This window comes from Anabrus simplex, chromosome 1 (genome assembly GCF_040414725.1).
Source record: "Anabrus simplex isolate iqAnaSimp1 chromosome 1, ASM4041472v1, whole genome shotgun sequence".
Lineage (NCBI taxonomy): Eukaryota > Metazoa > Arthropoda > Insecta > Orthoptera > Tettigoniidae > Anabrus > Anabrus simplex.
The window spans coordinates 34,874,423-34,895,266 of record NC_090265.1 but is presented as its reverse complement, the minus strand read 5'-3'; the positions used below and the strand labels follow the sequence as shown (position 1 = coordinate 34,895,266).

Sequence of the window (20,844 nt, the reverse complement as noted above, 5' to 3'; positions counted from 1 at the left end):
TGGCATATGGCTTTAGTGCCGGGAGTGTCCAAAGACATGTTCGGCTCGCCAGGTGCTGCAGATCTTTTGATTTGGTGCCTGTAGGCGACCTGCGCGTTGTGATGAGGATGAAATGATGATGAAGACGACATGAAGCGAAATTAACCAAAACGGTGATTAAAATTCCCGACCCTGCCGGAAATTGAACCTGGGATCTCCGTGACCAAAGGCCAACATGCTAACCATTTAGACATGGACCCGGACTGCATTCCATTACCAACTCACACACAATAAAAGCACAACTAAATTTAATCTGTAATGAAACAATGTACGATACAGAACAACAATAATTTTCTATTTAACTTGTCATAAAGTAGCAGAGGATGTAGCACACTCGCAGCCTTGAAAAATTGGTTAATCAACCAGACCAATGGTTTTGTCACTAGCTGGACGTTATCATTCCAGACCAATGGTTTTTTCACTAGCCAGTATGATAAATTAATTCAGCTTTTCACCACTGTCCAACATAGAATGCACTGCTATTGCCTTACAGAATGTTAGAGGACCAACAACTGCTTCACGGCCCTAACCTAGGGGCTTCGGCGGCTCCGTCCGTCGCTGACAGCGGGAGTGTCGCGGTCTGCGTGGCCGCGTCTCCTTCGATGTGGATGTTCGGCATTGGGTACCTACCTCCCTCGCTCAGTGGAGAGGGGATAACACGAGGGGACCCGTCACGGCTTCGGCCCAACGGGCAGATTTTAAAGGAACACAATGCCCATGCTCGAAACACTTCTTAGCTTTGTGACAAGAAACCCATGAAAATGATTGCTTCTCCTCCACTCACCGTGGACAGAACGATCGAAAAATGAAAAAAGCAACCGTGAACAGTTGATCACTCGGCTTGTGGGTCGATGAAGAACGCAGCAAATTGCGCGTCAACATGTAAACTGCAGGATATATGAACATCGACATTTTGAACACACATTACGGTCCATGGATTCCGTTCCTGGACCACGCCTGGCTGAGGGTCGGTTGCTAAAACTAAACGCGACATTGCGTTCGAAGGGGCTTACGCTGCTCGTAAGTTCAAAAGTTGCTCTGCCACACCTAAGTAAGTTCAAAAGTTGCAGGCTTGTGCAATGCATGATCACGTCAAGTATGAGAAGTCTGCGAGAAAGAAATAAAGGACAGTGCAATCGTAGTCTGTGCTGAAAAAGGCCTCAGTAACTGTTCCTGGATGTATACCGATACACCTTTTACAGTAGCGTGCAAATTAATCCGAACAAGATACAGAAAAGTATTCTGATAATAAAACTCATAAAAGCTATTTAAAATCAGTTCTACAATTAAAGAAAATTGTACCTTATTACTTGATGTAACTTCCTTTGTTCTTCAAAACCACTGTGACGAACCACGCCTTGGTAAGAGAATATATCATGGTCACTTTCATTGGTCTAGCCAGTTTCAACATTCTCTCCTTACAGATGACCCATAAATTTTCAAGAGAGTTGATAGAGGGTAAGTTGCCAGGCCAAGAAAGCACTTTAATCTTTTAAAAAATTGTTAACTTTTTAAAAATGTTTGACATGGTGCAAGATCTTGTTGTAAAGGCTGTCACCATCAGGAGAATGTTTTCATAACTCGGGCACTATCCTTCTTCGAAGGATTTCTGTGTACTAGTCACTCTTTATCATACCCTTAACAGTGACTGAAGGTCCTAGCCCGTTGTAGGTAAACTATCCCCAGAATTTAACTTTTGGAGGATGTTTAGGTGCTTATTGAATGTTTTCTCTGATGTTTCTTTATGCACATGGATGAGGAACGCACTGACTACAAACTTCTAAATGGCTTTCATCTGAAAATCATTTTCTTTCAATTTTCAACAGTCCAGTCTGTGTGGAGTTTAGCCCATATCAATCCCTTTTTGTGCATTACAACTGTCAGAAGCTGCTGCTTTGCTGGTCTACATGCTCTTCTTCCTGCCTCCAACAATCTGTGACGAACTCTTGTAAGGTGAACATTTCGTTTACTCTGACTTAAATTTTGGTTTGTGTTAACAGCTGAGAGTCTGGAGTTTATTTTACTCTTCCTAATGAACAGAATTATGGACAATGGCAGTAGCTTCTCTGAAAAACTTGAGACATTAGAGATATGGTGCTATCACCATATACTCTGGATCATCTGGGTAGATTGGATGCAAAATGAGGACGTATCAACATGGATGGGAAAAGAACAGGAGATTATAAACACTGTAGCCACATGCCCACATGACATTTTGAAGCAATTTGTCCCTGTATCATAGAGGTATACTCAGCTAATGTCACAATTTTTGAAAGGGTAGAATCCATTATCAGTTGCAGTACTATTCTGAAAATGTATACAACATTATTCATAGACATTTAACTAATGACTGCTTTATAAAGAACATGCAGTAATGTCCAGTAATCTTAACAGTAACACTGTCGGACTCTTTGGCTGAATGGTCACCATTGAGGCCTTCGGTTCAGAGGGTCCCGGGTTTGGAGATTTTTTTTTTTTTTTTGCTAGGGGCTTTACGTCGCACCGGCACAGATAGGTCTTATGGCGACGATGGGATAGGAAAGGCCTAGGAGTTGGAAGGAAGCGGCCGTGGCCTTAATTAAGGTACAGCCCCAGCATTTGCCTGGTGTGAAAATGGGAAACCACGGAAAACCATCTTCAGGGCTGCCGACAGTGGGATTCGAACCTACTATCTCCCGGATGCAAGCTCACAGCCGCGCGCCTCTACGCGCACGGCCAACTCGCCCGGTAACGGGGATTTTTAATCGCGTTTGATTAACTCTTCTGGCTTGGGGACTGGGTGTTTGTGTTTCTCCCAACACTCTCATCTTCATATTCACGTAACATACCACACCACCAAGCAGCACAGAAACACGTAATAGTGATTACATCCCTCCACATAGGGTTGGTGTCGGGGAGGGCCATAAAAAGGGGCCAAATGCATTTGTGCGACACAGTTCGCACCCGTGTCCCCGTAGTAGAAGAATTCTAACAAATTACGTTCACGCCATCCAACTTTACGTAACGCCTTAGACATGGTTGCTAGAAGCTACAACCCAACTACAGAGTGGAAAAGATGGTGGGAAGCAGCAACGGAGACGCACCTGCACACTATGTTCTCGAATGCCAAACTTCCAAGTGGATTCCAACTACAACGTAAAACATGGTCTGTTCTGAACAGAATAAGAACAGGCCATGGCAGATGCAGAGACATGCTGTTTAAATGGAACAAGTTGCCGACACCCGCGTGTGACTGTGGAGCTGCACGACAAACCATACATCATATTGTCAGAGAGTGTGAAACGCGGGCATACACAGGCAGCAAAGTGGATTTCCCATGGCAACTCCAGAAGCAATACAGTGGATCAGTGATCTTGACATTCTTGCTTCTCATCGTGACATGGCCTTCTTTGAATTCTCTATTCGATTTTCTTACCATTTCTTCACTCATAGTGTGTTCTCCATTCACTTCACTAATCTGCCGATGAATTTAAACAGCTTTCTCATATTTTGCATTTAGAAAACGAATCACAGCGCGTACTTCACACTTGGTGGGAGCATTAATTGTCAGAGGCATTTTATTTAATTTAATTTCACACAATGTGCATAATTAGAGGACATACTCTTAAGCATTTTTACAGAATTTTGTCAGAGATATTTTTCTGCGCTTACATGTCATAACGTGATATCTGTCACGTGGGTTATCACAAAGTTTGCACATGCATAGTTCATCCGGTTGGTGGTAGATGTCTCTCGTGCAGATACCGTGGTGAAAACCATGAACAACAAAACGCGTCATTAAGTGTCTCAATGCGTAATTGGCTTTTATCCATTCTCTGTTGACCATGGCATCTGTAGCGTAAAATTCAGGAAATATTTCTTCTCTTTTTCCTTGCAGTTCACAGAGTAGACTCTGGTATGCTTCTGTTGATGGCAGGCATAGGTCGTATCTTAAATCCTCAATGTAGAAGGATTCTCTGGCGAGAACATATGCCAGACGTGAGGGTGTATACTTTGAAATACACAAGGCCTTCTTCAGGAATCTTGCTTTTAATTTTTCGATTTCCTTCAGATTCTTCTTTCTTAATTGGTCCCAGATTAAAGTCAAACCATATGTCACTATTGGAGTGATTTCTAACTTGAAAATTTTTAACGCGGTATTTAATGATAACTTCCGTAAATTTGGTATACTGTTCATAGTTGATAAAGCGGCGATAACTCTCTCCCGAACATGGATACTGTATACATTTCCATGAGTCTGTAATGTGATTCCTAAATATTTGTAATGAGTTACTATCGATAGTGCGTCTCTTTTATAAATTATAACATCGCTAGCTGCAGGTTTGCCTCCTTTCCTGAAAGTCATTGAGACAGTTTTATTTTCATTTAATTGAAGTTCGTTCTCGGTTGCCCATACTGTAAGTTTGTTGAAAGCCTCCTGGAGATTTGCTAACTCAGTGGATACAAGCACCATGTCATCCACGTATGCGTACAATTTGACCTTTTCTGTTGTAATGCTCTGAGTTATGTCCGCAGTTACTATGTTAAATAGGAGCGGACTAAGCGGATCACCTTGCAATACGCACAAATAAACGTAAATATGGGCAAATGCTTCCATAATGGCACTTGTGGATAGCCTTCAGGTGTACGTACTGAGCGCACATGTTTTGAACAATGACTGAAATTCTGCAGCGGCCATATTTAAAAACGGTACTCGTTTAAAAAACATGCTTTGTATATGTTCTCTAATATCACTTGATTACTCACTTCTTGTTCTGTTACGTTGTTCTTCTTCTATTTCAGTTCCCATTTCCAGTTTTCTTCTGGTTTGGGTTATGAATCAAGGACCTCCAGTGTTACCTTGTCCCTCCTCCACTCTTTTTGTGCTTCCAAATTTTTCCACAATATCTTCTATCTTCCCCCCTCTCTTCTTTATACTTACATTACGTGAAAATACCATTTCAGTTTGCTTGTTACTGACCTGTCCTGTAGTTTTGAAACTCCAATCCTCTTTCTTATCTCTTCATTTTTCATTCTATTTTTTCCTTATCTTCCCTGTGATACCTCTAAAGAACTTCATATCAGCTGCCTGAACTCTATTCTCGTATGTTTTGCTATATTATGTGTACATACTGCATAATTACGTTCCTTTATATAACTCTAAATAAACATTCATACAACTGGCTGAGTCAGCAAAGAGGATGCATCTGGATGTGCTAGGGGTAATGATATTCGGGTAAGGGGAGATAACGAGGAAGATATTGGAGATTATAAAGTGTACTTGACGGGTGTTAGAAAGGGAAGGGCAGAGTCTGGGGTAGGGCTCTTTATCAGGAATACCATTGCACGGAACATAGTTTCTGTTAGGCACGTAAATGAGCGAATGATGTGGGTAGATTTGTCAGTTGGAGGAATTAGGACTAGAATTGTGTCCGTGTATTCACCATGTGAGGGTGCGAATGAGGATGAAGTTGACAAGTTTTATGAAGCATTGAGTGACATCGTGGTCAGGGTCAACAGCAAGGATAGAATAGTGCTAATGGGCGATTTCAATGCGAGAGTTGGGAACAGAACTGAAGGATACGAAAGGGTGATTGGTAAATGTGGGGAAGATATGGAAGCTAATGGGAATGGTTTGCTGGACTTCTGTGCTAGTATGGGTTTAGCAGTTATGAATACATTCTTCAAGCATAAGGCTATTCACCGCTACACATGGGAGGCTAGGGGTACCAGATCCATAATAGACTATATCTTAACAGACTTCGAATTCAGGAAATCTGTTAGGAATGTACGAGTTTTCCACGGATTTTTCGATGATACAGACCACTATCTGATCTGTAGTGAACTAAGTATCTCTAGGCCTAGAGTAGAGAAAGTGAAATCTGTCTGCAAACGAATAAGGGTAGAAAATCTCCAGGACGAGCAAATTAGACGGAAGTAAATGGATATGATTAGTGAGAAGTTTCGAAAAGTAGACAGTAAGCAGGTTCAGGATATAGAGAGTGAATGGGTGGCATACAGGGATGCTGTAATAGAAACAGCAAGGGAATGCCTAGGAACAACTGTGTGTAAAGATGGGAAAAGGCGAACATCTTGGTGGAATGATGAAGTGAGAGCAGCTTGTAAACGTAAAAAGAAGGCTTATCAAAAATGGCTCCAAACAAGGGCCGAGGCAGACAGGGAGTTGTACGTAGATGAAAGAAACAGAGCGAAATAAATAGTTGTTGAATCCAAAAAGAAGTCCTGGGAAGATTTTGGTAACAACTTGGAAAGGCTAGGTCAAGCAGCAGGGACACCTTTCTGGACAGTAATAAAGAATCTTAGGAAGGGAGGGAAAAAGGAAATGAACAGTGTTTTGAGTAATTCAGGTGAACTCATAATAGATCCCAGGGAATCACTGGAGAGGTGGAGGGAATATTTTGAACATATTCTCATTGTAAAAGGAAATCATCCTGGTGGTGTTGTGAACAGCCAAGCAAATGGGGAGGAGGAAAATGATGTTGGTGAAATTATGCTTGAGGAAGTGGAAAGGATGGTAAATAAACTCCATTGTCATAAGGCAGCAGGAACAGATGAAATTATCCTGAAATGGTGAAGTATAGTGGGAAGGCAGGGATGAAATGGCTTCATAGAGTAGTAAAATTAGCATGGAGTGTCGGTAAGGTACCTTCAGATTGGGTAAAAGCAGTAATTGCACATATCTATAAGCAAGGGAACAGGAAGGATTGCAACAACTATCGAGGTATCTCATTGATTAGTATTCCTGGCAAAGTATTCACTGGCATCTTGGAAGGGAGGGTGCGATCAGTCGTTGAGAGGAAACTGGATGAAAACCAGTGTGGTTTCAGACCACAGAGAGGCTGTCAGGATCAGATTTTCAGTATGCGCCACGTAATTGAAAAATGCTACGAGAGGAATAGGCAGTTGTGTTTATGTTTCGTAGATCTAGAGAAAGCTTATGACAGGGTACCGAGGGAAAAGATGTTCGCCATACTGGGGGCCTATGGAATTAAAGGCAGATTATTAAAAGCAATCGAAGGCATTTATGCTGACAATCGGGCTTCAGTGAGAATTGATGGTAGAATTTCTTGGTTCAGGGTACTTACAGGGGTTAGACAAGGCTGTAATCTTTCACCTTTGCTGTTCGTAGTTTACATGGATCATCTGCTGAAAGGTATAAAATGGCAGGGAGGGATTCAGTTTAGGTGGAAATGTAGTAAGCAGTCTGGCCTATGCTGACGATTTGGTCCTAATGGCAGATTGTGCCGAAAGCCTACAGTCTAATATCTGGGAACTAGAAAATAGGTGCAATGAGTATGGTATGAAAATTAGCCTCTCGAAGACTAAATTGATGTCAGTAGGTAAGAAATTCAACAGAATTGAATGTCAGGTGGGTGATACAAAGCTAGAACAGGTCGATAGTTTCAAGTATTTAGGTTGTGTGTTCTCCCAGGATGGTAATATAGTAAGTGAGATTGAATCAAGGTGTTGTAAAGCTAATGCAGTGAGCTCGCAGCTGCGATCAACAGTATTCTGTAAGAAGGAAGTGAGCTCCCAGACGAAACTATCTTTACATCGGTCTGTTTTCAGACCAACTTTGCTTTATGGGAGCGAAAGCTTGGTGGACTCAATATATCTTATTCATAAGTTAGAAGTAACAGACATGAAAGTAGCAAGAATGATTGCTGGTACAAACAGGTGGGAACAATGGCAGGAGGGTACTCGAATGAGGAGATAAAGGCTAATTTAGGAATGAACTCGATGGATGAAGCTGTACGCATAAACCGGCTTTGGTGGTGGGGTCATGTGAGGCGAATGGAGGAGGATAGGTTACCTAGGAGAATAATGGACTCTACTATGGAGGGTAAGAGAAGTAGAGGTAGACCAAGACGACGATGGTTAGACTCGGTTTCTAACGATTTAAAGATAAGAGGTATAGAACTAAATGAGGCCACAACACTATTTGCAAATCGAGGATTGTGGCGACGTTTAGTAAATTCACAGAGGCAGCAGACTGAACGCTGAAAGGCATAACAGTCTATAATGATAATGTATGTATGTATGTATGTATGTATGTATGTATGTATGTATGTAATACATCAGAGAGACTGGAAGGAACTTGCTGTCGTGCTTCTTCCTGATACTCTTCTCATGTGACTGTGTTTCAGTTTGTTTTAGATAGATGTCTACTGTCGAAATCAGAACGTCTTTTAGTGGGAACAGCCAGTAGTTCACCAGGCCAGACGCGGGCAATGGTCCATGGAGACAACCTCTCGTTTCGTTCCGGCAGCAGTTCCGTAACTTTAACAAAGACTCAAGTGACTGAATCTCAGACAGGTATTGTTATTACTCATTTACGGTGCATTTCAACATGTTTTCCATATTTTTAAAATCTCTAAGTTGTTTATTAAGTATTGTTTCTCTCATCGTGTGGTTGAGGATAGAGAATGGAAGTTAAAAAGAATTTTTACAGAATCAGGAATGGAGTGGACAAGATGATGAAAGGTCAAATCATAACGGTTCTATTTGCAGATGACATTACCATATATATGCAAATACTTTGCACCATTGAATACTCTTAGGAGAGAAAATTGGCTTTAATATGAGTTTTATTTACAAGAAATTAATCTTTCATAATGATGTACTTGAAATCTAAATAAAATATAAATTTGCTTGAAGATGTGCTTCATAATCTTCACGTGTTGCAGAAGCGTCCAGGACTCTACTTTAAAAAAAAAAAAAAAAAAAAAGTGATTTACAATTTTTATCAGTTTAATGTTCTGTATGTGCAATAAAATATTAAAGTCAGTAATTGCATGCTCCCTTATCTCTATTCATCATCACTAGTGAAAGAATCATATTTATCATCACCATTTTCCTGTAGCATGTCATTCTCAGTCCCATCAAGTGAACTTGCGATACCGCATTTTTTGATGGATTTTTCCATCAATGGTAGTGGAGGTAGAAGTAGTGATTTTTCCACTCTGATTGAATTTGTGTTTTTCATCAGTCATAATTGTGTATATCACTGTTTCAGTACTGCTTTGAATGGTCGGTTTATTCACATATCTGCTGGCTGGAAGACAGATGTTAGCTCCCTAGGGATAATCACCAAATGAGTTTTTTCCTTTTTGCAACTTTTGTCGCACTTCTTAAGTTGTGTGTCTATGGAAGCTCAGGACCAACATGTTGCGTAAATCTAGCAGCGTGCCTGGGTGACGTTGCCTATAATCACCCAGTGAACTACAAGGTTAGTGTCCATCCACCCTTTCAGATTCATTCTCACCGGTACACCTTTCACTGATGCTTTCGAAATGGTTTTTCTTTAAAATATCATCTATAGTGGTAGCTGTCATCCATCGCTGGTTATACACAACATGACTGTACACCTTTGTTTTTCATAGCTGCCAGTTATCATTATCGTGGCTTCTCCCTTCCTGTTGACAGTTTTGTAGAGGGGCATGTTAAAATATACTTGACTGTAATCTATGCTACCAATTTGTGATGTTCTTGGCACAAATATTTTACATAGTGATGAAAAGTCACTACCTTTTCTTTGTAAATCACCTGAAAGCCTAATGCTTTGCGATTAAAACGTCTTGTTAGCCAGCCCCGGCTACCTTTGAAGTCTGTGAAACCTATTTCCTTGGTTATAGCCAAAGTTTTCAGTTGGCACATTTCACTTGTAACTGTGTGTCTGTACATCATAACACAACCTTTTTTTGAGGTTGGATGCTTCAAATTTTGTCTGCGAAATGCCTGGCAATTACTACAGTAAAACCTCGTTAAGATGTTTCTGCATGGAACAGGGAAAGAGAATGTGTTAAATAGGAAAACACAGTACTGAATATCTAGTTGAAAACTACCCAACAGAATTATGGAAATACTTCACACTTTTTTTTCTTTCCAACATGTGTTGCATTTTATGCTAAGTATATGTACTGCAAAAGCTGCATCTACCATTTCTGAAGATGAGAGGAGAGTATTAAAAGGTGTGACAGTCATCAGTGCCAAGCCTATAAAAGTAAAATTAAATGATTAAAAGGTGTGAAAAATATGAGAAATATATGAACTGGGACCCACATAAGGAAAGAAATTTTATAGATCACGTTGTTTCTTAATCAAATGTGCAATGTTGAACTGTTACTGAAGCCTTATGCTTCAAACCAGTGGGTTATTAAACACTGTTTTCTGATTACACTCTTGGACCATGAATTATTCAGAGGTTACACTCACCCATGTTCGAGAGAATAACTTGGGCCGCTATCTTGAACACAACAATGCTTTGGCAATACTTAGCATCGGTTCGCACCGATTTGAGTCATAGGCGAAAGTTTAAACATTTCTGCCAACTCACTGCGTGTAAGATGTGGATGCATGTCCATTTCCTGAAGAATTTAAATTTTTTCTTCCCTACTAAGTGATTTCATGACTTTTTTTTCTTATCCATATTTAGGCTATCACAAGACAGATATCTACCACACTACTGAACTTCTCACAATTATATTTCTGATCCCTAAGCAGGCTTTCACATGACAGGTGTGCACTACCTTTCATTGTACAACTCAAGAGAGAATAGATGTATGACTGGAATGCAAAATATAGTACAAACACAAACAGGCTCACGTGTGTTATTCAGCGTCCTCATTGCTAAACTGTAATGCTGGAAGGCAGTCTTAAAGCTGCTATATAAAGGACAAGGGGACACAAGCAAGCCAGAATCTTACTGAGATATAGCCCTGGAATTAGTGGCATTTAAAATACTAACCAAACTATTAGTACAGAAAGTAAGTAACCTGATGGAACCACTGTTACCTGATGAACAATTTGGATTCCGGAAAGCGAGATCCACCCTGATATCGGCGAGCTGTCTGCTAAAGGACATTCAGGAGGAAAATTATTACAAAACTAATTCTAGAGATTATTACAAAGCCTTTGGTAAACAATTGGAAAAATAAACCCCCCACATTATTGTTGAAAAATAAAGATGGAGAAACAGTGTAGTAAGGAAAACACGGAAATCATGGTGGAAGCATTTAACAAGCTCTTGAACAGTGATGAATCTGAAAAGCTCTTATTGATACACATACCTCGATAAAAACTAAACCAGAAAATATAAACCCACCTACAGCAAAAGAAATCGAAACAGTGCTTAAGGAAATGAACTACAAAGTGTGTGGAGAAGACTAGGTTTTTGCAGAGATGTGGAAATACACCGGCACTGTGACTCAGACATTCCTCCATATGATATTACAAAAGATTTGGATATCAGAAAAATTCCCAGAACAATGGACAGTTATAATTAATCCAGTTCATAAGAAAGGTGAAAGAAGTAATCCAGACAACTCTAGAGGTATTTCCATCCTTGACTGCATGTATAAGATTTTCTCTAAGATACTATATAATCAGATTTAACCCCTCAGCGTCGCAGTCATTTTGGGAGCTTCCTACCCTGTGGTCGGATGAGATTTCAACTATATGCGACTGAAATACATTGATTCACTTAAAGCATTACTACAAGTATAAGAGTAGCCCGATATTCACGAAATTTTGAATTCTTTTTGTTAGAACTATGTACATGCGGATAATGACATAATTATTTCACATTAACTTACTAATTTAGTTTCATGTGATAGAGTTCGAAGCACTCTTCGAGACAGAGACCCACGTCACACTCCTGGCAGCAGTACACTGACGTCTTATTTTTGCCGTGTTTTGAACACAGGATACAACGTCTCCGAGGTTTGTATTTCTCACCCTTGGGTGATAATTTCATGATAAAATGTCTTTCCTGCAACCTTGAAACTGTATTATCCGATGTGCGCCGGCCTTGAATATTTCGTTCCCCGGCCATGCGAGCTTATTTTGTAAACAAACCCTCCTCTAGCTGAACCCGATAAGATAGGCCTAACTGCTCAGTGTTTGTGCCTGTGACTTTTCTGGATATTATTGGAGAATTTAGGAATTCAAATTCACTGTTGAAAACTTCCCTTTGACCTGTATAATTATCAGTAGTTTCCTACACGAAATTTCCAAGTACTGGTTCCTCCTTATCGTCACTCTCATCATTTACCATTGCATCCGCCACAGCCGCATCATTTATTTCATTATCACTGCTGCTAATATTGTCACTACTACTTCCGACTAAACTTTCATCTAAGTTATACAATATTTCAAGCACATTGCTGTCAGTCAAACCACGGCTGAGCGCGGCGCGTCACATGGACTGATGAAGCTGCAGCGAGACCGAAAGCAGCAGGTCGAAACTGAATGATGGGAATAACATTTATGACGAAACAAATCAACTCGATACATGTTTCAGATAAAGGTCGAGACATCGTCTTTCAAGCGAGATATATACCATGAACAACTGGTTCTCGTATCGTATGACAGAAAGCAGCACTAATTGATGCCTGCACAGAGCGCTCGTGGACAATTGCGAAAATATTACAAGCCGAGAAATAAAGACAATATTCGCACTCTCACTGTACAAATAGAGCAGAGAACATCACGCGAAAAGACAAACTTCTCAGATCATCATTTCTTTATTTTATTACGTGGGAAAGAATGAAGCAAACAGGCAAACAGCAGAGATTACTACAGTAAAACCTCGTTAATTCAAAGTCGTTGGGACTCAAAAATCGGACTTCGAATTACGTGATTTCGAATTAACCGCCAATTCGCAATTCAGATGTACCAACCCTTGCCGCGTTACACAATATTCTAAGGCCCGTTACTGCATGCAGTTAACCTTGATTCACAGTTTATACCTTTCAAATGCCATGAAAAAAGAACTATTTCCAAAATGTATCCAAAAAGGTGCATTTACAGTATTCGCACTTGCATATCTCACTGGCAAATATAACCTCACGCAACGAAACAAAAGAAAGAAAAAAAAAAAGCACGATTCAAAGACGAGGAGAAATCTATGCTGGCTCCCATGTGCAAGTGCTTTATTCATTGGAGTACTATACTGTATGCATTTTAGATGCCTTGTATTTACACAGAAAGTACCCGATGCCCATAAAATCAAACTTTCCTATGACTCTATCCTTGTACGATTTCCCGCCATGGCACTTTTCTCGTACTTCAGAAATGTAAACACTTGCCGCGTCACAAACCATTCTAAGACCCATTAATATATGCAATCACCTCGATTCACAGTTTAAACCTTTCCATTGCCATAGAAATGTATCCAACAAGGTGCATTTACAATGTTCAAATAATGCACTTGGATAAATCACTGACGAACATAACCTCACGCAACGAAAGAAAAAAGAAATCGCACAATTCAAAGACGAGGATAAATTATGCTGGTTCCCCTGTGCAAGTGCATTTTTTTTTTTTAATATCTGTACTGTTTGCATTTTTAGACGCTTTGTACTGGGACGGAAAGTGCCCGATGCCCTTAAAACGTAGCTTATCGAACTTTTCTATGCCGAGGGATAGAGTTTCTCGCTTCCATGTGCATTGTAATTGCAACGCACTACAATGATCCCCATCCCCGACCCTTGTACGATTCACCGGCTGGCACTTTCTCCTTTAAAACCATAAGACCGTTTGGGCTCGCATTAAAATAAAGCAATGCAGTTTCATCGGCAATGACAGTATTGTTCGGTGCCTACGAATTTATTATATGAGCCACGCTTTTTCGTCAACTGTCGGCATCGCCAATGCTCGCGCATTCTGTTTTCCCGCACACTGCCTGTTGCGTGATATTACGGCGTTCCTGAAAAGGTTGAATACAAAAGAATTCCGATTTCGTTCAACTTGGCAATCATGAAGCGCACTGTAGACCCACCGAAGTGAGTGTAAGTGCGGAAAGCTACCCCTCCACGTTCCGGAACACGCGTTCTATTATGACGCGGATACATTTCGAGTTGAAATTACTCTGTAACATACTATTGTTTTAAAATGTAAAGGCAGTTTCGAATTAAAAGTCTGAATTTCGGTAATGGGGCCTACATTGTAGTTCGAATTACGAATTATCCATATTTCGAATTAAACAATTTAAATAACATGCAAAACTGTATCTCATGTTTCCGGGAATGAGAGCTTCTTCGAATTACGTGGGATTTTGAATTAACCGATTTCGAATTATCGAGGTTCTACTGTAGTGCTCAGACTTACTTGACAAATATTTACCCTTGCAAAAACAACTACATTTTAACGATCTTCATTCTTATTTTACAACACTGATAAACCCCAACATTTCTTCTTGGAAACAAAACAATTTTCAATCCATAACTCCAAAACTCTTCGTGCTATAGCTGTAAATGCGAAACCATGTATGGGACTATACCCCGTATAGAGGTCATTGAAAGTTAGAAACTTCATTTTGTTCCGTATTGAACTGGGATTACAGTAAAATGAAAATGTTAAAGGTCCACCTTTTCAATACCATGAATGTTTATTGATGTGAATATATATCACATAACGTCTATAGAAGGTTGGTACTAGTTTCAATGCTCATTGCGCGTCATCATCAGCCAACAAATCAATTGAGCAAAATGCAACTTATCGAATAGCAATATATAACACATGATAGCACCTACAAGACAAATGTTAAACTATGACTACTTGAAATATAAAACACATGACAGCAAATACAAGGATTAATGTTGAAAGCTAAATTGTCAAAAGTTAAAACAATGAAATCAACACAGAGAAGGTAACAATAGTTAGGGTATGATACACGAGAAAGTAGTCCAGCTTGAGGTTTGTAGAACATAAGGCGTATCTATATACAACATTTAAATGCACCAACTAAGGCAAATTTTTTAAAAGGCACTGTTAAAAAACACTTTGAAATCCGTTTTTTACACAAGAAAAAATCTTACTTGAATAATAGACTTTACGAGACTCATCTTGAAGCAGCCAATTTGCTCCCTAGTGCCCAGTGGAATCTTTTCCAAGACCTAATTAACAACAGACTTTTTGACCAACTTTAACAGAAACAACTTACATTAGAGAAAAAATTAAACACTTTAAAAATGAATGCAACTCCACCGAAAAACCAGTCTAAAGAGACTAGTTTGTCTAAAAATGTAATTGAGAAATGCCACCCTCCTGTAGTTAACCTGTCTAAAGTAACTTTAAATGTAGAAGAAACCACCATTCTGTGGAAAGGCACAAAGCACAACTCGTCAATAATAACCTTTTCACTTTTGACAAAACTATTTATCAACAAGACGGATTAGCAATGGGTTCACCCGCCTCTGATATCTTAGCGGAGATTTATTTAGATTATCTGGAACACTCTAAAATCAACAACTTTCCCAACATTCTACTATGGGCGAGATACGTGGATGACACATTTGTAATTATGAACGAAGAAATTAAGAATGTGGCCTCTACCCTTCACAATCTTAACAGCATCGATCCCCACATTAAATTTACTCTCGAGTCTGAAACAAACAGGTTAATCAATTTTCTAGATTTGACCATTCATAGACACCCTTCCTCTTTTTCTTACAATTTCTTCAGGAAACCCACACAAACTGCAACTACCATTCGTCAAGACTAGACACATCCCCAAGCATACAAACGTGCTACCTATAATAGTTTAGTCCACCGTGCCTTCACAATACCCATGTCAAAGAAAGACTTGAACAACGAACTCTATACTATTCTTGCAATCGCCAAATTGTCCGCCTCCGTAACGTAACGGTTAGTGTTATTAGCTGCCGTCCTCGGGGGCCCGGGTTTGATTCCCGGTACTGCCAGGAATTTAAGAATGGCAGGAGGGCTGGTATGTGGTTCAAATGGTACATGCAGCTCACCTCCAATGGGGCTGTGCCTGAAAAGAGCTGCACCACCTCGGGATGAGGACACGAGTTTACATTGTCCGACTCGTTGGCTGAATGGTCAGCGTACTGGCCTTTGGTTCAGAGGGCCCCGGGTTCGATTCCCGGCCGGGTCGGGGATTTTAACCTTCATTGGTTAATTCCAGTGGCTCGGGGGCTGGATGTTTGTGCTGTCCCCAATATCCCTGCAACTCACACACCACACACAACACTATCCTCCACCACAATAACACGCAGTTACCTACACATGGCAGATACCGCCCACCCTCATCGGAGGGTCTGCCTTACAAGGGCTGCACTCGGCTAGAAATAGCCACACGAAATTATTATTATAATCGCCAAATTTAACGGTTACAATAAACCCTTTATAGAACAGATTATCAACGAATTCAGACACCGACCTAAGACCACTCTTAATAAAGAAAAATCTAAAGACGCCACTTCTTCCACCTTTACTTTCAACAAAGATGTCTACAAAATCACCAATCTCTTCAGTAAACATAACGTAAAGATTTCTTTCAGAACAAATAACAGGAACTCTGAAATTCTGCACAATTCCCCATCAGTTAACATGTCCAATACTTTCTTAAAGTCCAGAATCTACAGATTCAAATGCAATGACTGCAATTCCTTATATGTCGGGCAAACAGGACGCAGTTTCACCACTAGATATTCAGAGTACGTCAATGCTATAAGATACAATAGGTTTTCAGCAATAGGTCAACACATCTCTGACTCCAACCACAAGTTTACCGACATAACACGATTTACAGATCCTTGAAATGGCCAATAAAGGGCCTCTCATGAACATAATCGAAAATTGTTTCATCCATTTCGATCAATACTTTAATACTAACTTCAACTTAAATGAAATCTCTGACAAGCCTAATATCCTTTTCGATTTCTTTATTAACTTGTTTAAAAATATCAGATTTCCAAACACTAGCGCTATCTTTCAAGCCATGTGCAATCCACATCCCCGTCACTTACCCCCACTACCTCATCCCTCTGCCCCCACCATAGCCCTACTCCTCAGCTTTAGCTCCTCCTTCTCCCCCTTCCCCTCCCCGCACTCTCCCTTCCCTTCTGCTACTCGGCCTCCATTATTGCTGTCTTCATTAGCCCAGCTCCTCTCCTTTCAACATCTATGCCACCGGGCGAGTTGGCCGTGCGCGTAGAGGCGCGCGGCTGTGAGCTTGCATCCGGGAGATAGTAGGTTCGAATCCCACTATCGGCAGCCCTGAAAATGGTTTTCCGTGGTTTCCCAGTTTCACACCAGGCAAATGCTGGGGCTGTACCTTAATTAAGGCCACGGCCGCTTCCTTCCAACTCCTAGGCCTTTCCTATCCTATCGTCGCCATAAGACCTATCTGTGTCGGTGCGACGTAAAGCCCCTAGCAAAAACAAAAAAAACAAAAAAAAACATCTATGCCATCACGCTACTTAAGGTGCGTTCACCTCCTTTCCCTTATATTTCTTTTGGCTATGTACATTTATATCACGCCTAATTTGGCTTTCAATCTTTTTGTCAGGTCTCCACGTTTCCATACAGAACTGGGAATCATGACGTTAATTCAAATTATGATCATCACAAGACCACATTGTTGGCTTCAAAACCACCTGAATTAAGCCTGTTAATTACCGCAACTTAAGAGAACAAGATTATTCTTCCCACTGATATCATATGAGGCCTTATGATTTATGCACTTCAAGCTGGACTATTCTCTTGTTTATCAAGACTCAACAACTGGGATACCTTCTCAAAAATGTTATGTTTTACAGTCAGACACACCACATCATTTCAACTGGTTATAATCTAACAGTTACTTTATAGGTGCTGTCATGTTTTAGATGGTTATATGCACCATACCCTCATCATTTTAATGTTACATTTAAAATTTGCCTTAGTTGGTGCATTTAAATGTTGTATATAGATATGCCTTATGTTGTACAAATCCTCAAGCTGGACTACTTTCTCGTGTATCATACCCTAACTATTGTTACCTTCTCTGTTTTGATTTCATTGTTTTAACTTTTGACAATTTAGCTTTCAACACTAATCCTTGTATTTGCTGTCATGTGTTTTATATTTCAAGTAGTCATAGTTTAACATTTGTCTTGTAGGTGCTATCATGTGTTATATATTGCTATTCGATAAGTTGCATTTTGCTCAATTGATTTGTTGGCTGATGATGACGCGCAATGAGCGTTGAAACTAGTACCAACCTTCTATAGACATTATGTGATATATATTCACATCAATAAACATTCATGGTATTGAAAAGGTGGACCTTTAACATTTTCATTTTACCATATAGAGGCGGCGCTGAGGGGTTAAGAACAACTTGATCAAGGGTTAGGTGAATACCAGGAAGGCTTCAGACGTTGGAGAAGCTGCTCTGAACAAATAACTTTGAAGCTGGTCATGGCATATTACAGAAAACAAAACAAGCCCCTTTCAACAATATTTATAGATTTTAAGAATGCTTACGACTCCATCCACAGACCATCATTGTTAAAAATGTTAACACATTGACGACCGGCCCCGGAGATCTCCGTAGTAATGCTGGAAGGCAGTCATAAAGCTGCTATATAAAGGACAAGGGGACACAAGTAAGCCAGAATCTTACAGAGGTATAGCCCTGGAATTGGCGGCATTTAAAATACTCACCAAACTATTAGTACAGAAAATAAGTAACCTGATGGAACCACTGTTACCTGATGAACAATTTGGATTCCGGAAAGCGAGATCCACCCTGATATCGGTGAGCTGTCTTCTAAAGGACATACAAGAGGAAAATTATTACAAAACTAATTCTAGAGATTATTACAAAGCCTTTGGTTGTTGACGGGCCTCGGAGATCTCAGTTTTTATGCACAGGTATTGTTTGTAGCTTGTTGTGCTGTCTGTTGACTATAATTTGAACTACTTTCAGTGATGTCATGGAGTAGAGGGATCGTAGATTTTAGTGTCAGTGTATTTTTTATTATACCATCTTTATAGCCATGGAAACTTTGTATATACACGTGTGTTCTTACACGCCGAGAATCGTTGTACAAGATGGTGCGCCCATGGCAATGTGCCCTATATGACAACAAACTTTTTCAACATTTATGTGTAGATTCATTATCTGATGTGCCACATGGGTGATGAGCCCTGAAAATTCTCGTAGGTTCCAGCCGACAGTAGGTGACGGGCTACGAGAATTCTCTCTTTTATGGACCTTGTATTTTTTTATTATTGATGAAATTGTGGGCGAGATTGAGTTCCAAATGGTGTAATCATGGAATATAAATTATTACTGCATCTTTCTTTCTTTAAACCTTCATGTATTTAACAAAATAATGTCTGATATGTAGTGCTATTCTCTGGAGCACCCATGCAGATGTCAACATGGCGCGGCGTATTCAGTTGCTGACAGCTACCAATAATTATGATTAATTATGTACAGACCAGTTATAATAGTTACAGAGTGACAGTGAATTAGATATTTCTAATGATGAGTAGCCGTGAAGAGAAATCCTTGCATACTTGAAAACAATGAGTATAGGAATGGCAGAAATACAGCATTCATACTACACTGTGCTTAGAAAGGCGATTGAATGGAGCCACAAACAGCATTGTTTTGAAAAGTATCACAATGTACAGACTACGAACCAACCTAGTGAGTACATGTTCCAAGTTTCAGGTCGATATCTTGAGTACATTTCGAGTTACAGTAGTTTGAGTGCAGAAGTGATTATTTCTTTCTTGGAGGCTTGAACTATCCGGTCTGCATAGGGTAGCAGCCTCCATTTGGCGCCTGTCGTCAAGACATTTTGGACTTCACCCAAAGCTAATCAGATTGATTGAACGTACTCTAACTAATACAATTTTTAAAATTAAGTTCAGAAGAGAACTTTCTGAACCATCCTTGGTAACAACTGGTTTAAGACAGGGTGACAAATTGTCACCTCTTTTTAATTATGCACTAGAGTACCTTATGAGGGAATGGTACAAGAACAACTCGGAAAATATAAAAATTGGAACCCAGAAAGATAACATACATTTGAACTGTCTAGGATTTGCCGATGATCTAGCTCTTCTGGCCAATAATATTCAGGAAACAAAATAACAAATACAATCTTTACAGGAAATAGCTCAGAATATTGGTTTGAAAATTTCATTTGAAAAAAACAGAAATTATGCTAACTCAACTTCCGCTTGTAAACAAACTTAAGCTAGGAGACCAAGAAATAAAAATTGTAGAAAAAATTAAATATTTAGGTGAAATAAGCACATATAACCTGAATAAGAAACCAGCATGGCAAAATAGAATAGATAAACTGGTTACAGCACAACATGTTACCAAGAATACATATAATAAAGAAAAGTGTCTCTCAATAGCAACCAAACTGAAACACTGCAAAACAGTCACCCAGCCACAAATTACATATACATGTGAAACATTATTCAATACAACAAACACAGTTGCAATAGATTGACTACTCAAGTTAGAAAGGAGAATGGTGAGAGCCTGTTTAAATAAAGATTATCAAGGAAATGGAGTCCAAGAGTCTAGCTTCCAATAAAACAGTTTATAAAGAAATAGAACCTGTGACTAGCACAATGAAAAAGAAACTATCATTCCTAGGGCATCTAATACGGTCACCAGAAAATAGAATCAATAGGAAAATAATAGAAAAATTATAGAAGAGTAACGAGAAAATAGAAAATAGAATTAGTAGGAAAATAATAGAAAAATTATAGAAGAGTGACAATAATATTAGATGGATCACAGAACTTAAAGAAGACATGAGAGAGTATTACAATAGAAGATTTAAAATACAAAACAAATACACTCAACATATTGAAAGATAAACACACTAGACTACAGACTAAAATCAACAAGGAGAGAATAGGGAATGTGATTCCAGAAGCAGAAAGAAAATTATGTTCAGAAAAGATGAAACAGTATTGGGCTGACAAAAAGAAGAAAAACACCATAAACCTGACTAAAGTAGTCCTATGTTGGCTAAA

At 39.6% G+C, this 20,844-nt stretch overlaps 1 protein-coding gene and 1 non-coding gene across 3 annotated transcripts in view; both read left to right on the top strand.

Annotated features, from left to right (window-relative positions):
• LOC136883729 (serine/threonine-protein kinase 11-interacting protein) overlaps positions 1-20,844 on the top strand; it is a 252,167-nt gene that overhangs the window by 5,153 nt on the left and 226,170 nt on the right. For both annotated transcript variants that reach the window (XM_067155993.2, XM_067155992.2), the window contains exon 3: positions 8,187-8,355. In XM_067155993.2, the coding sequence (XP_067012094.2) occupies positions 8,187-8,355 (169 nt within the window). The remainder of the gene's footprint in view (positions 1-8,186; positions 8,356-20,844) is intronic.
• LOC136858927 (5.8S ribosomal RNA) lies at positions 856-1,010 on the top strand. The gene has a single exon (XR_010858706.2). It is a non-coding gene; the product is annotated as a 5.8S ribosomal RNA (ribosomal RNA).